The sequence below is a fragment of the Cervus elaphus genome, unplaced genomic scaffold (assembly GCF_910594005.1).
Source record: "Cervus elaphus unplaced genomic scaffold, mCerEla1.1, whole genome shotgun sequence".
NCBI classification, from domain to species: domain Eukaryota; kingdom Metazoa; phylum Chordata; class Mammalia; order Artiodactyla; family Cervidae; genus Cervus; species Cervus elaphus.
Window position 1 is genome coordinate 517,492 of NW_025316684.1, and position 16,235 is coordinate 533,726.

The following is a 16,235-nucleotide window of genomic DNA, read 5'->3' on the forward strand; positions in this document are numbered from 1 at the left end:
TTTCCCTCCTTCCCTCTCTCTCCCTCTGTTTCTCTTCCTGTTCCCTCCCTCTCCTGCTGGCTCCGTGGTCCAGCCTGTTTGGCAGGGCAGCACCCACACTGGGTGGGTGGGACCCAATCAATGCACACTTCAAGTTGGCATTCCCAGCCGGGTTGCCTTTGAAGTCATCCTTGGGAAGCCTGGCACAGTGCTGGCAACCTTCCAGTTTTCTTCTGTTTCACCACTTTGGGATCCAAAAGGTCTTCACCAGTTCTCCTCACCTGACTCTAGTTGGCTCTTGATTGTTTCCCACACACAAGTGTGTCTTCAAGGACCCAGGCAGCCCCAGGGTATCTTCCACTGGTGTGGAGTGGACCAACCACTCATCTTGGTGGCTGCAAGAGAAGCAGAATGTAGGTGGAAACAAATTGATTGAAAAGAGAAATCGCTCACACACAAGTACAATGTTTCTCATGTTTGCTTTGTGTGTTAGTATTTTTTATGCTTTGTAGAGAATATTGGCAGGTTTTCAGTTTTTTTTTAAAGCATCACCTGCCCATTTATCCATCTTTTTAAAATTTCTTACTATTTAAAAATAACTGTTTATGATGCAAAATGTTGAACATACACCAAGTCAAGAGAGTAGTAGGATGAGTGCCCCATTGGTTCACCCAGCGTGGCCATGGTCAGCATCCCTCTTCCTCATGGCATTTACAGCTCTACCCACAGCCTCTCAGTGATAAATTTAGGCCACAATTACATACGTTGAAATGCACAAATCTTGGCTGTATGTTGTTGACAAATGGATGTCCCTGTGTGACCCACACCCCATCAAGATATGAAACATGTATGTTTCCCAGAATATGCCCCCTGCTTTTCCAGTCTATTACCTCCCCTACCCCCAGCTGGTACCCAGTTTGATTTCTGTCACCTAAAATCAGTCTGGAATGGTGCCATGTGATTCTTTTGTGCTGCTTCTTCCACTTAGCAGGATGTCTATGAGATGTGTCCAGGCTGTCGTGTGTATCAATAGTTTGTGCCCCATCCTAACTGCATAGGGTTCCATGGTGTGATGGACTGAGGTTTGTTATCTGATAACCTGCTGGAACACATCTGGGTTCTTCCCAGTTCTTGGCTCTGTGAATAACCCCAGCATTTGTGAACAAGTCACTTGACGGACATATGTTTTCATTTTTCTCAGATAAATGGAGTGGAATTTTTCGGTACTATGGTAGGAGCATGTTTGACTTTAGATGAAGATTTTGTTACTTACAGGGGCTTCCCAGGTGGAACTAGTGGTAAAGAACCCACCTGCCAATGCAGGAGGTGTAAGTGATGCAGGTTCAATCCTTGAGTCGGTAAGATCTCTTAGAGGAGGGCATGGCAACCCACTCCAGTATTCTTGTCTGGAGGATTCCAAGGACAGAGGAGACTGGAGGGCTATAGTGCATAGGGTTACAAAGAGTTGGACACGACTGAAGTGACTTAGCATGCACGAATGTTGTTACTTATAAAGTGCTCTAGTTCATCTTTGGGGACCCCTGCCTGCTCTGCTTGTCTGGCAGCGTCTTGTACACTTCAAAACTCTGGCTCCAGGTGATTTGCTCAGAAGCTTGGGTGAAAGCCGAGTGGTTTACGTGCTTATCTATCTCAGGTAATCGAGGATGATATTGCAACTGTTTATGCTTCCTCACTTCCTCCTTTTTCTGTTTTAAAGCAGTGTATTTGCAGCTAGTGTTTAGCTATACAGATAACTGTGTGTTGATGTTCTTAGGAATACAGATGAGAAAGACCTAAGTTTTCTTTTTTGGCCCACAAGGAAGCTATTACTAAAATGTGAAGTTAGGCCGCTGGGAAAGGTGATCTGCCTGGGAGGGCTGCTGGGCTCTGCACCGTGGTCGTCCCTCAGTCCCTCCTTCCCTCACGTGTTTCCCTGCCTCCCACAGCCCCGCTGGGACTCTACTTCTCCAGGGACGCTTACTGGGAGAAGCTATACGTGGACCAGCCGGCCGGCACGCCCCTGCTCTATGTCCATGCCCTGCAGGACGTGCCAGAGGAGATGCCCAGCTTCCGCCTGGGCTAGCACCTCTACAGCGCCTACCACACGCGGCTGCACGAGAATGACTGGGTCCGCATCCAGGAGGACACGGGGCTTCTCTACCTTAACCAGAGCCTGGACCACAGCTCCTGGGAGAAGCTCAACATCCGCAGTAAGGGGGCGGCCCTGACCCCACCCCCACATGCCTCATTACCCACCCCGCCCTGCCCTCACCTGGTCCTTCCTTAGAGCCCATCACACAGCTCCTACGACTCCTGCTGTGTAAGAGTGGAGCAAGTGAGATGGGGCTGGCCTGTCCTCTTTGTCCAGCCCGTGAGGGAGCCAGGATGAGCTTGAGGACCACTGATGACCCTCAGGCCTCCTGAGGCTGTTGGGATTTTGGAGAACTTATGTGGAGGACTTGAGGGGCTCTCTCCATGCTGGCTCCAAATGTCTTCCAGTTGGATTAACAGAGATGTGGGGTTGTGAGAGAAGAGTTAAGAAAGGCTAGAGACATCCCAAGATCTTGATTTAGTGGATGATCTGGAACTTGGTGGAGAAGCAGCTGTTTGCACAGAAAGCCCACCTTACCATCAGCAGCAGGCTGCTCTTGGCACCTGGTGAGGACTGGGGCCTGGTGCCGGGGAGGAAAGTGGAGCAGGAGGAAGGCCTGGACGGCTTCTCAGAGCAGGGGTCCAAGCTGGAGTGAAGGCCATGTGTGACCCTGGTACTGGGAGGAGGTTGTTTGTGGAGCAGAGTTCTGCCTTGTGGCACCAAATGGTGATCACAACCCCACCTCTTGCTCTATAGACATGGCCTCCCTGGGCCCTCACGCCAGCTCTGAGCTCCTGTGAGTGCTGAGAGGCAGACACTCTGCTGTGAACAGTACTGCCAGAGTGAAATTTGCCAAGGGTCTGAGTTTCATAGGAGGCCTGTTCTGTTCGTGATTGGAGAGCAGCCTCATGCACCTGCCAGCTCTAGTCAGGAGAGAAATCACAGTAATTAGAACAGAGAAAGTTTATACGGAGAATTATTAACCACAGCAGGGGACTGGAGCAACAGAGGACAGGCTAGTAAGAAGCAGAGAACTGATGAATATGGGAGGAGTAGATGTAGCGGGGGGACACTTACCTAGAGCTAAGATAGAAGGCCCAGGAAGAGCCCCCGCCCCAGCTGAGATCCAGATGGGTTGGACGGGGGTTGCTATGGTGCCTCCATGATGGAATTTGCCAGAAATCCCCTCTCTAGGTGCTGGGGAAGTCTGTGTCTCTGCAGGGGTGGCATGGAATTCCCTGGGGGTCCCGTGGTTAGGACTCTGAGCTTTCATTGTTGAGGTCTTGGGTTCAGTCCCTGGTCAGGGAACTAAGATCCCACAAGCAGCAACACTGGCAAAAATAGAATAGAATAAGTGTTTTATTTATTTTTAATTGAGGGATAATTACAGTATTGTGTTGGCTTCTGCCATACATCACAATGAATCAGCCATAGGTATACATATGTCCCCTCCCTCTTGAACCTCTCTCCCCCCTCCCACCCAATTCCACCCCTGTAGTGTTTTTAAAAGTGAGAAAAGAAAGAAAGTGGTTGGGGTAGTGGGTGAGGGAGGGAAGGGAGGTCACCTGAGGTGCCAAGAGCCTGCCTTGGGGAAGCACTCCATCTTAGACCCAGGGTTCAGCGCACCTCTCTGAGGAAGGGTATTTGAACTGAGATTTGGAATAATCAGAGAGATGGACCTGTGAGGCACCCCCCAGGATGAGGGAGCAGAGCCATAGGGCCCTGAGGCTGCCAGATCCCAAGTCCAGGGCCGTAGGGGGCAAGCAGGAGGTAGGGGGCAGGGCGGGGTTCCCAGCAGAGCCCTGCTAGCCTTGGTGAGGACTAGGCTTTGCACCAGCCCGGAGCTCCTGCCCTCTCCCCATTCAGATCCCAGCTGGGCAGGTGTGGCTGACACCCTGGCGGGGCCTGACTTGTCTCTGCAGAGGGCGGCTTCCCGCTGCTTACCATCTACCTGCGGGTCTTCCTGTCACCCACATCCCTACGTGAGGGCGAGTGCCAGTGGCCAGGCTGTGCCCGAGTGTACTTCTCCATCATCAATGCCTCCTTCCCAGCTTGCGGCGCCCTCAAGCCCCGGGAGCTCTGCTTCCCTGAGTCAGGCCTGTCCTTCCGCATCCGGGAGAACAGGCCCCCTGGCACCTTCCACCAGTTCTGCCTGCTGCCCGTGCAGTTCCTCTGCCCCAACGTCAGTGTGGCCTACAGGCTCCTGGGAGGTGAGTGCCAGCCGCATGGAGCCTTCCTCGATGCCTGCCGAGTGCCAGGCATGGCCCTGCAGTTCCTCTACATGAGCCGTCCAAGTTGACTACACCACCCCATCATCCATTCATTCAGAGGTCCACGTGTATCTCATGTATGCTGGCCACAGGCCAGGCATGGTTCTAGGGACCAGGGATGAAACAGTGAACAAGTTCAGGCCCAAATCCTGCCTGTCTGGACCTTCAATGCCTGGGGCAGGTGGAGACCACACAGGCGCTAAGGACGTTGGGTGGCCTCTGAAGGGACCAGGTGGGAGGTAATGCTGAGAAGGCACGGACTGGTGGAGACCACTGTCCTAAATCAGGTGGCTGGAGCAAGGTAAAGGAGGGTGCCCAGCAAGCAGGGCGAGCTCATTCAAAAGTGCGGAGGGGGAGGTGCGGCTGGAGGGGAGGGCAGAGGCTGCTGAGGGCAGAAAAATGCAAGGGAGGGGGCAGGACTTCCTGATGAGGGGACTAGGGAGCCATAGAAGGTGTTTTCAGGAGTGGGGGGAGGGTGTCATTGACAGGATATAACTTACTTTAAAAGGTTAGTCGGGCTGATGTGTTCGAAATGATTTGGGGCGAGTGGTTTGGAGGAAGCAGGAAAACTATGAAGAGGCAGGAGACATCCTTGAGTGAGAGGATGAGGACTGGGGTTGAGGGTGAAAGCCTTTAGGCCACAAGAAGCAGGCAGATTCTGGGCATGTTTTTGCAGGAAGATCCAGCAAGATTTTCTGGGGAGTTGAATGTGGGGTGTTGAGAGATTCACAAGGGGACCAAGCATGGTTCTAGGATTCCGCCTGAGCCACTGTAAGGACAGTGGACCTTGTCACAAGATAGTCCTACCACACGATGGCCCTGGGGAAGCCACATGGATATGGGGTAGGGGAAGGGCACTGGATCCGAGTGGAGATGAGAGAAGGCAACTGAGCTGCTGTGTGTGAGGTGCCATTGGACAGTTTAAAGGGGACTTAAAGGGGACACTTTTATGCTGGATGGCTGGTAAGTGAAGCCTGGATTCCCCCCAGGTTGATGGCACCCACACATGGTCATAACGTTAAAGGAGCACTCAGTAGTGTAAGGAAAGTAGTCACTCACACTTCCACATCCCTTCATTTATCCTGCCACAGGGATGGATGTCTTTGTACAAAATTGTCCCCAAAGCATATGGTTTAGTGTGCTGCCTTTTTCGCTTAAAAAGAAAAGCCATTTTTGTAACCATAAGCAATACAGGGAAATGTGTAGTTCACATGTAATATGTGGCTCTGATGTGATTTTCCACCAAGTGGAGTTGACAGCCCTCCTGAGGTTGGCTATGGGGTGGTCACTGTTGACCTTCAAGCGTTCAGCTTTTCCCCCTTTCTGGGTCCTTTCTGGAGGATGAATTCGAGGACAGGCTTGGGTTGAAGAGTATATTGTTATTACTGGTCCTCCCCTCACCAGGTTGCAGTTAGTCATTGAACTTACAGCAGTGTCTGGCGATGAACACACACAGCATCTCATCTTCTGGGGCTTCCCTGGTGGCTCAGCTGATAGAAAATCTACCTGCAGTGTGGGAGACCTGGGTTCAATCCCTGGGTTGGGAAGACCCCCTTGGAAAAGGGAACGGCTACCCACTCCAATATTCTGGCCTACAGAATTCCATGAACTGTATAGTCCATGGGGTCGCAGAGTCAGACATGACTGAGCAACTCTCACTTCACTTCATCTTCTGGCGAGGAAGCTGAAGAACAGAGACAGAACCATCAGCCTCAGGCCACGCAGCCTGCAGGTGTATAGGGCAGGGATCCAAACCAGGCAGTCAGAAATATTTGTGTGTTAACATGAAATTACACCAGATGTCCCCAATGTTGGTTTTCAAGTGGTGGAATTGTGGCTTTTTTCTCACATTCTCTAAAATGAGCATGTCTTGCTTCCACAGTTAAGAAAATTCCTGACAGTTTTTCAGATACCAGCAAACGCTAGGAGCTGGATCTCTGGGCCTGCAGCGTGACTGGTGCCAGCCCTCGCCACAGAGGAGGCAGGCAGGGTGTGTGAAGGGGTGTGCCCTCCTAGGTGATTGGGTTGAGGACCTGAGGCAGACCTCCTGGTCCCTGCTCTTCCCTATCAGCACCAGTGCAGGCTGCAGGCACAGTGATGCTCAGAGCATAATCTCCACTGCAAACTGTGCTTGGAGGCTGTGCTCCACTGTGGAAGCTGAAGAGGGGCCACGGCCCAGGCCCAGCATGCACCCCAGCTCTGTCTCCTCTTGCACACTGCTCCCTGTGGGGCCCTGAGGAAGGCAGCTCACCCTCCCCTCAGCTCAGGGTCATCCTGGGGTTGCTGGTCTGTTTGGTGCTCAGGTGAGAGTCTGCCTTTCCGCTGCGATCTGGACAGCCTGGAGGTGAGCACGCGCTGGACCCTGGACCGTGAGCAGCGGGAGAAGTATGAGCTGGTGGCCGCGTGCACGGTTCGCATGGGCATGCGCGAGGAGGAGGTGATGGTGCCCTTCCCTGTGACCGTGTACGACGAGGACGACTCTGCGCCCACCTTCTTCGGGGGCGTCGACAGTGCCAGCGCGGTGGTGGAGTTCAAGCGGAAGGAGGTGCCTATGCGTTTGTCTGGTGCTTCTCTAGTGTCTGTCATCTCTTTGTTGTGCATCTGGGTCTCTCCATTCGTCATTTGTTCCTCGGTCTATTCAGCTGTCCATCTAGCCATCCAGACATGTGGCTGACCATCACTGTGGTTATTCGTCTTTCATTTGTCCATCAGTCTGTCTGTTGGGGTTTTGTTGGTTTCCAGGACAGCTGAGGAGGAGAGAGGACCAGCCCCGCTGGCCCCGAGCTGACCTCTGCCCTGGGAAGCGGGTGAGGGGAGGGGTTGGGGTGCCGGTGGGGTTGAGGGTAAGGGTGCCCAGCCTCTGACTCAACCATCAGGGCTCGCATCAGAGGGGCACAACTGTGGTACTGCAGAGGCGGGGCACACTGCCCCAAGGAGACGGAGAGGACATCTGCCAGGAGGGTGTTCCCTTCTTCGGGCTGTCAGCCCCTCAAGGGAGGGCCAGTGAGTTCAGGGAGGGTACCCCGGAGTGGAGGAAGACAGGCCAGTGGATCCGGCAGGGGTGTCCCTGCGCCGCCCCTCCCATCGGGGCCCCGCCTTCCTCTTGCCTGTGCAGGCGGAGCGTGACTGCCACCTGCTGGGCCCTGGGCTGTCCTGCAGCCGGCAGGCTGGCGGGAGCAAGGGGAGGGTCGGGGTCGGATATGCTGTGGTTGCCTGCTTCTCTGGACACCCAGGGAGCAGGTTTGGTGGATGGATGGGCAAGAGGAAAGCACATGGAGTAGGGAAATGTCCCATGAGCCTGGCGGGGCAGCTCCATGGTAACACTGTGGAGCTTGGCCAGGAGTGAGAGCAGAGATGACATGTGGCTTTACTCAGAACCCCCCTCATGACCCCATCTAGCCTGGGGTACAGAAGAAGCTGTAGGAGAGCATTCTGGTGGACACTGTGCTTAGGTCCCAGCTCTGTCATCTGTCACTGCATGACATTGAGCTAACTTCTCCACTGTGCGGGGCCCAGCTTCCTGGAAGGAGAGTGGGGGTGCCCACTCTGCCCTGTGGGGACCTGAATGAGGTCTTCCACAGAGCACCAGGGCATCTGTTCTAACCCATAATCATGGGAAGTCTGGAGATGCCATTGCACCTGTTGCAGAGGTGAGGTGCAGTGGCCCAGGAAGGGTGACAAGCAGGCTGGCTGGGGGCCCCTTGCAGCTTGAACCCTGGTCAGGCTGTCCCTGGAGCCAGCTCTGACCGCACACACCTGATCCACCTGCAGGGCACATGCCCTCCTATGGGCTCTGGCTTTCGGGGCCCTGACTGGCCCCCATATTCTTTGCAGGGCACAGTGGTAGCCACGTTACGTGTCTTCGATGCAGACGTGGTGCCAGCCTCTGGGGAGCTCCTGAGACGGTACACGAACACGCTGCTCTCTGGGGATGCCAAGGCCCTCCGGACCTTCCGAGTGGAGCACATGCCCAATGAGACCTTGGCCCAGGCCAACGGCAGCTTTGTGCGGGCAACCGTGCATGACTACAGTAAGAGGGGACCAGTGTGGCCTGACAGGGCCCCCTGGGGAACTGGCGACCTGCTTTCCTTGGGCAGGGCAGCACCCTGCACAAGTAGACACCTGTCCTGGCCCTCTCAGCCCCAGGTGGCCACCCCTTCCAACCCTCTTCCCAGCCTTTGTCTCTGCTGGGCTCACCTTGGCCACCTTGGTGGGTGTTTACAGGCTGTCCTTTCTCGCTGAACTGCCCCAAGGCCAAGGCTGACCCTGGCAGGACCCCCACCACACTACCCTGTGCTGACCACGCCAGGGCTCACCGCAACCTCCTAGGTGCCCAAGTGCCCAGGGATCCTTAACCACCCCCCCCCAGCAACTCTCCACTAACAGGAGTTGATGTCCAGTAGCAGCTCTGTGCCCTCAAATTGGAGGGTTCTGGGATGACTGTCCTGTCTGACTTCTGAAATGTGCCCACCCTCAGGGCTAAGCACCACGTGCCCCCAGGGCTCACCTGCAGGATTGGGTGTCCTCATCAGTTGCCAAACCTCCCCACCTCCCTCGCCTGCTCTCCTGCCTATGTTTTGTAGGATCACCTTTCAAATATGCCACTTGTGCTTGGATCCTTGTTTGGAGGCCTGCTTCTGGGGAACCCAGGATCACTGGTGCCTTTACCCCTTTCTGCCTGACCTAATCCTATTTCCTGTCTTCTTCCTCACCAAGCTCTGATGACCTCTATTCTGTGCAAGGGAAAATGTCATCCTTGCCCCTGCACACTCACTCTGTATGCCATGTGCACCCAGAGATCCTCGCCTCCTTTGTACTCCACTAAATGGGGATCTTAGCCTTGGCACACGGTGACTGCTCAGGAGTGTGGAAGCTCCTGGGTGCTTGAGGCCTGTGGAATCTGAGGGTCCATAGGAGGCTGGTACTGTTGCGAGAAGTTCTCAGGGGCCAGGACGGTCTTTCTGGGACCTTGCTGGTGGTGGTGGTGGGTCTTTACCTGTGTGTCCTTGCCCTGACATGCATCTTTCTTATACACATGCACACACACACACACCTCACTGAGGTTACCTCCCAGCTGAGGAGGGTCTTCTGGGCTCAGCTCAGCACAGTGACTCACCTTTAAAATATTTCAACCTTAGTGCCTACAGCCAGGTCTGTTGTCTGTGTACCGTGTGGGTAGAAGTACCTGTTGTCACACGTATGCCCATGTGTCCAGGGAATGCTTTGCAGGGGAGATGTGCAGCATCGTGGGGCAGTGGTCTCCACCCTGGGCAGGGCCCCTACCTATCATCACATGCCTCCACCTGCAGGGCTGGTTCTCAACCAGAGCCTCCCCATCTCGGAGAGCTGGGCTGTGCAGCTGGCCGTGCTGGTCAACGACTCAGACTTCCAGGGCCTGGGGGAGGGTGTCGTCCTCCTCCACTTCAATGTGTCCGTGCTGCCCATCAGCCTGAGCCTGCCCAGTGCCTACTCCTTCTCCGTGAGCCGGCGGGCCCACCGCTTTGCCCAGGTGAGCTCCTGGCCTCTTGCCAGCCTGGGGAGGGGAATGGAGGAGCAGGGACTCCCAGGATGGGGTCACATGGGGGACACCACCTCCCTGAGCACACAGAGTGGCCCTGGGGAGCAACAGGCACAAAGCCAAGGAGGCTAAGGCCGTGGGAGAAAGGAGTGGGGCTGGTGGGCTTTGTGGGCCCCTCTTTGCCCTCTCCCTTCTCAGCATGTTTACATTTTTTACTAATGAAAGAGCAGTGCCAGTTAAATCTATGCTGACTTGGAAAGACATTCCTGGTGAATGAAGTGGGAAAAGTAGTTTGCAGAAGTATTGGTCTTAGGTGGCTCCATATGTTCAAAACCAAGTCTTCATTGCCAGAAATTTCCAAGTGTGCAAACATAGGCATTAGTGGAGACCTCTGCAAGGAAAGACAGGAAGTGCTTCTATTTCCTACTTTCCTGCAAGTCTGTTTGCTAGAGCTTATTTTGCATTTGTCATCAGAAAATAGTGATTAGAAGTAGAAAAAAAGGGAAGTGGTAAGAATTCATCAAAAGGATATAAGGGATAGATAAGAGTGATCTCTTTTCCTCATATCAGCCAGTGTTTAACGTTTTGGTGCAATTCTTTCTAGAATGTTTCTCTGAAGCACTTTTTAAAGTTTACTTGCAGTTATGGCAGGCATGACTTAACATACTGCATTCTCCTAATGGCATAGCTGTGGCCATGTGCCCTTTAGAATATCCCATTTAGGGTCATCTCCTAATTAGGACAGTGGCTTTGCCAGTTTCTGTGGTTGGTTCCCATGCCACCTCCGCTCCTGGCAGCCACTTAGGACCCAGCACAAGAAGAGCCACATCCTTGGACGTGGCCAGGCCACCCCACTTGCCACCCCCGCCAGGCCTTTCCTGGAAGCAGAGGGCAAGGCTGGTGAGAGGTGACGAAGCAGGGGGCCCTGAGGGGTGTCCAGGGGGGCTGAGGCAGGCATAGGCATTGCCAGGGGTGTGTCAGCAGAGCCAGGCAGTGGGGAGGGTGATGAGGGCTGAGTGGGAGTGGGGTCTGAGAGGGCGGGCCCTGCCAGCCTCTGCAACACCGCCCACCCCTGACGACTAAGTCTTTCCCTGTGCCTGGACTCACGAGGGTGCAGAGACCCGAGTCTTGGCCCAGCCTTACACACACTGCTGTCTCTCACCAGCCCCCCCTTAGTATTCATGATTATAAATTGAAGGTGGTGATCTCAGGCAATTTTGAGGATCACAGGAGAAAGTGGAAGTGAACCTGCTCTGTACAAGGAAGTGCTCGGAGCCTAGGAGGTGGTTTTGTTGTGGTATGAGGAGTGGGCTTGGTGGAGCCTGGCTCTGCCCTGGGCCTGAGCAAGGCTGAGCAAGGGCCTGGCCTGTGGCTGCAAGCAGGGGGCCCTGTGCCATCACTGCCGCCAGGCCCGCAGCCCTCGACCTTGACTGGTCAGAGCTTCTGATCTCAAGCCCCAGCAGCCCTAACTCCACCTTGGGTGGTGAGGGAGGGAAAAGGAGAGTTCAGGCCCCAGTGACCACTGTGGCCATGAGGCATCCCTGGAGAAGTATCCCTTCTCTCCCAGGGGTTCCGGCCCAAGTCTCGGAGGAGGCTCCAGGACCTGGGTGGGACAGCAACCCTGCTGTGTGAATTATGGCCCGGGTGCTGTGCTCTGGCTGACCAGGCAGGTGACCCAGGCAGGACACTGAGGATGGACCCTAGTGGTGCCCAGAGCACGACGGCCCCTGCCCAGAGGGGAGGGAGGTGTGTGGGAGGCATCCAGGCTGCCTCTGTGCCCAAATGAGGGAGCAAGTGAGGGGTGAGCCGGGCAAGCCAGCAAGCGCCTCCCTGGAGGGCCAGTCCCTAAACCAAAGCCCGGCACCCTGTGTTCTTTTCACCTCCGGCTCCCAGGAGCAGGGATGAAGGGTGGTGTCACGGTCTGCGCAGGGCCAGGCCAGGCCAGGCAGGCAGATGGGTCTGCAGATTCCAGGGGCATGGAGGATGGGGAGATTGGGGGCCACCATCTCTGGGCTGAGTGGGAAACTGTCCTGGGACTCAGCTGGCATGGAGCCCCTCCAGCCACTGTCCCAGGTGGTCTACTCACCTGGCTAAGGGTTCCGTGATCCCATGCCTAGATTGGGAAAGTCTGCGTGGAAAACTGCCAGGAGTTCAGCGGCATCCAAGTGCAGTACAGGCTGCAGCCCTCCAGCGCCAACTGCAGCGCCCTGGGGATGGTCACCTCAGCTGAGGACACCTCGGGGACCCTGTTCGTGAATGACACGGAGGCCTTGCAGCGGCCCGAGTGTTCCCAGCTCCAGTACACAGTGGTGGCCACCGAGAAACCAACCCACCAGCAAGCCCAGGCCCTGCTGCTCGTTACCGTGGAAGGGATGTGTGAGTGCCCGGCTGCGGGAAGGGTCAGGGTGGATGGGGCGTGGCAGAGCCTCGGGCTGTTCCTGCAGAAGGGTGCCGTCCTATACCCCGTCACTGACCAGTGGGCTTTCTTGAGCCTCCTTCTCTGTAAGATGAGAAAACAGCGCACAGCTGCACTGGAAGGATGATGGGGGAGGTATGACACAGTTTAGTCCAGTGTGACAGCATTGTGGGTGGCCGCTGCTGCCCATCGCCTCTGTCAGCAGGACCTACCTGTGCACTTGTTTTAGGGCTGCCAGGTACAATATAGGACCCAGGTTGAGTGTGAATTTCAGGTGAACAACAAGCAATTATTGTGGTGTAAGTACATCTCGTGCAGCCTTTGCAGTGAATTAGAAGACAAACTCCCCTATGTCCCTGTGATATTAGGGCCATATTTACACAAAGCAGGTATTCACTGTTCTCTGAAGTTCAAGTTTAATTGGGTGTCCTGCGTGTCCCTGGATGAGTCTGGCCACCTCCCATCCCCACTCCATACTCAGCCCCTTAGCTGCCCCTGCTGTGTGACTATGATGCCACCCCTCCCCCAGCAGCCCCCTCACTACCCTGCGCCCCCAGAGTTTAGTGACTGCCTCCTCTCTGGGCTCAACTCGGGACAGCTCCAGCCAGTGCTGCCTGCACCCATGGGTGCCCATGGCAGGCTGGCCCCCCATGACTGCTTTCTGCCACCCCTAGACATGCCTGAAGAGCCTGGCTGCCCCCTGTCCTGCGTGGTCAGCAAGAGGCAGCCCGAATGTGAGGAATGCGGTGGCCTGGGCTCTCTGACAGGCAGGTGCGAGTGGAGACAGGGAGATGGCAAAGGTAGGCCCTGGGCAGAGCCAGGCGGTGGGGAGTGTGATGGGGGCTGAGGGGGAGTAGGGTCTGTGCATGCAGGCCCTGCCAGCCTCTGTGACACCCCCCACCCCTGCCCACCTAGTCCTCCCCTGCGCTTGGTCCCTGCCGTGGCTCCTGATGCCAGGAGAGGGTGGTCACGAGCGCAGGGAACAGAGAACCTTCCAACTGTTTATCACCGATGGGATCACAGGTGCCTGAGACTGAGCTCGCTCTGGACTTGAGAAGGTCAGGGCCAAAGTTGAGATGTGTGTGTTTTCTTTTTACTTTATTCTAAAATTCTGAATTTCTGTATTGGTGCCTAAACCAGATGGTAATTAACATGTATATATCCATTTCTCTACCCATATACACATAAATACATGTGCAGTTGTGAATGTGAAATTGAAAGTGTTAGTCGCTCACTCGTGTCTGACTCTTTGGGACTCTGTGGACTGTAGCCCACCAGGCTCCTCTGTCCATGGAATTCTCTGACAAGAATACTGGAGTGGTAGCCATTTCCTTCTCCAGGGACTGTCCCAAGCCAGAGATCAAACTCAGGTCTCCAGCATTACAGGCAGACGCTTTACTATCTGAGCCACTATATTCACCCAATGCCTTCTCTTTTTTTTTTAACTTTTTATGTTATATTGGAGCATAGTTGATGAACAATGTTGTGTCAGTTTCCAGTGTACAGCATAGTGATTCAGGTATACATATACGTGTATATATTCTTTTTCGAATCCTTTTTCCGTTGAGGTTTTTATAGCATATTGAGCAGAGTTCCATGTGCTATACAGTAGGTTCTGGTTGGTTATTTTAAATATAGTGTGTATACATGTGTATCCCAAACTCCCTGACTATCCCTTCTCCCCACTCTTCCCCCATTCACCCAATGCTTTTAAACACATAGTTCACAGACACTTTTCGAAGATCTCTTGGTAATATTACTGTGCATCCAAGAAGTGGAGGAATTAAGGTAGACTACACTGTTGACATGTCATTTATGGTTGGCTTTACTTCATGAAAACACAAACCTTAAAATAATTCAAAATATCCAAAGTGGTCTTCAGAGAGGCTCTACCCAGGAGTTCCCAGCCCAGGGGACATGGACCCAAATAGGAGGGACCTGAGCAGCCTTGGGTGTGGACAGTAACTGGCTGCCAGCTGGGCCCACCAATCTGAGGGTCCCACCCACAGTGCAGCCTAGAGAGGGTCCCAGCCTCATCTGGTCTCTTCTGGCCTCTCTGATGTGAGCCTGGCACAGCTCTGGGACTGCCTGGCTCCTCTGGCCCCCACCATCCTGGCTGCCCTGTACCTCAGGGATGCCCTGCTGGTAGGGCTCTGTGTGTGGTTCTTCTCTGCTCAGATCTCAGTTTGCTCTTCCTTGCAGGGGATGGGGTGGGGTACAGGGTTGACCTGGAAGGCCCTGGGGTATGACCCTCCTGGCTCTGCAGTCTGAACAGGGCAGCTGCTCCCTTGTGGTCATAACTGCCCACTCTGTGTTGTAGGGATAACCAGGAACTTCTCCACCTGCTCCCCCAGCATCAGGACCTGCCCCGATGGACACTGTGATGCCGTGGAGAGCAGAGACCCCAACATCTGCCCCCAGGACTGCCTCCGTAAGCAGCCCGATGAGCCTGCACCGTGACTCTGAGCGAGCAGGAGCCTGATTGGGTGGGGGGAGTAACAAGCTAAAGGGGCTTGGACTCTCACCTGCATTTCAGCCAGACCAGCCAAGCTTCTGGGTTTTGCGTACTGAGCCCTTTCCTAACATTTTTTTTTAATAAAGGCGCTCCTCCCCCCAAATTAGAGCTTGCTGGCTTGACCCACACCCTTCCAGTGTTGCTCTAGCCAACTCATGGGGCACGACTCCCTGTCCCCCGTTTTGCTGACTGCCAGCTGCCCCCTCTGCCCCTTTTCTGCTTCTGAAAAGTAACCAAGTGTGGACCTTGACCTGGGCCCAGGGCAGCCTGTGGGTTCCTCCTCTCACCTGCTGCAGCCAGGGAGCTGGTTTGGGGGCTCATCATGCTGCAACTGGGGCTTCCCAGATGGCGCTAGTGGTAAAGAAACCCACCTGCCAATGTAGGAGATGCGCAGGTTTGATCTCTGGATTGGGAAGATCCCCTGAAGAAGGGCCTGGTGACCCACTCCAGTATTTTTGCCTGGAGAATCTCATGGACAGAGGAGCTTGGTGGGCTACAGTCCACAGTGTTGCAAAGAGTCGACCTGACTGAAGCGACTTAGCACACATGCATGCATGCTGAGGCTCTTGCCTGGGGTGACCTAGACTTCTGATCTCACTGTGCTCCCTGGGCGTGAGAGTGCTGACATCAGGTGGGGAGGGGCCTCTCATGATCCTGTCTGGTGGTCCTGGCTGGCCAGGTCCCCCTGGAGGCTGAGAGTGGGCTGCTGAGTGGGTGGTGTCTGTCCTCAGGGGGCGGCAGCATCATTGGTGGGCACGAACCTGGGGAGCGCCGGGGGATTAAAGCTGGCTTCGGTATCTGCAACTGCTTCCCTGAGAAGAAGAAGTGCTTCTGCGAGCCGGAGGATAGCCAAGGTGCATTGGGGGTGGGGGGGTGGGGGGCACAGCTGGCCGGGATCCCCACACCTCCCTGAGCCTCCAGGGAGCAAGGGAGAAGATTGCAGGAAGGAAGAGAAACCTAGGAGATCTTCCTCCTTCCCTGGGGTCTTGGTTCCCCCATGTGTGCAGACAAGGAGCTGGCTCAAGGCTACTAAGACTGCCTTGTGGCCCGAAGTTCCTTTTTTTTTTTTGGCAAGGCTTATGGGATCTTAGGTGCCCAACCAGGGATTGAATCTTGGCCACAGCCGTGAAAGCTCCTTGTCCTAACTGCTGGACCACCAAAGAATTCCCTGGCCTCAAGTTCTATAATAAAGATTGGGCTGGAAAACTAGTTATTCCACCAAATAGCTCAGCATCTCCTCAGACTGTGCCTGTGTAGAGCCTTTCCTGGGCCTGTGGCATTGGCCAGCTGGGTCCCCCCTCCCAGCACCCTCCAGGTGCTTCTTCTAGAACAGGGGGGCCCCACTGAACACATGGGGAGCTTTTCTGGCATTTGGGTGGTCATTGCATGGCCCAGATCCTGGGCCACTTGTCTTTCCTCTCCACTATATATTGAACATGAAGAAA

At 54.8% G+C, this 16,235-nt stretch overlaps 1 protein-coding gene across 1 annotated transcript in view; it reads left to right on the forward strand.

The window, feature by feature from the left end:
* Positions 1-16,235, forward strand: part of LOC122691250 (proto-oncogene tyrosine-protein kinase receptor Ret-like) — a 49,281-nt gene that overhangs the window by 20,174 nt on the left and 12,872 nt on the right. Inside the window, 9 exon segments of the mRNA XM_043897906.1 lie at positions 1,926-2,189; positions 3,994-4,281; positions 6,645-6,886; positions 8,176-8,371; positions 9,651-9,850; positions 11,977-12,235; positions 12,950-13,075; positions 14,596-14,706; positions 15,522-15,644. Of these exon segments, the coding sequence (XP_043753841.1) occupies positions 1,926-2,189; positions 3,994-4,281; positions 6,645-6,886; positions 8,176-8,371; positions 9,651-9,850; positions 11,977-12,235; positions 12,950-13,075; positions 14,596-14,706; positions 15,522-15,644 (1,809 nt within the window).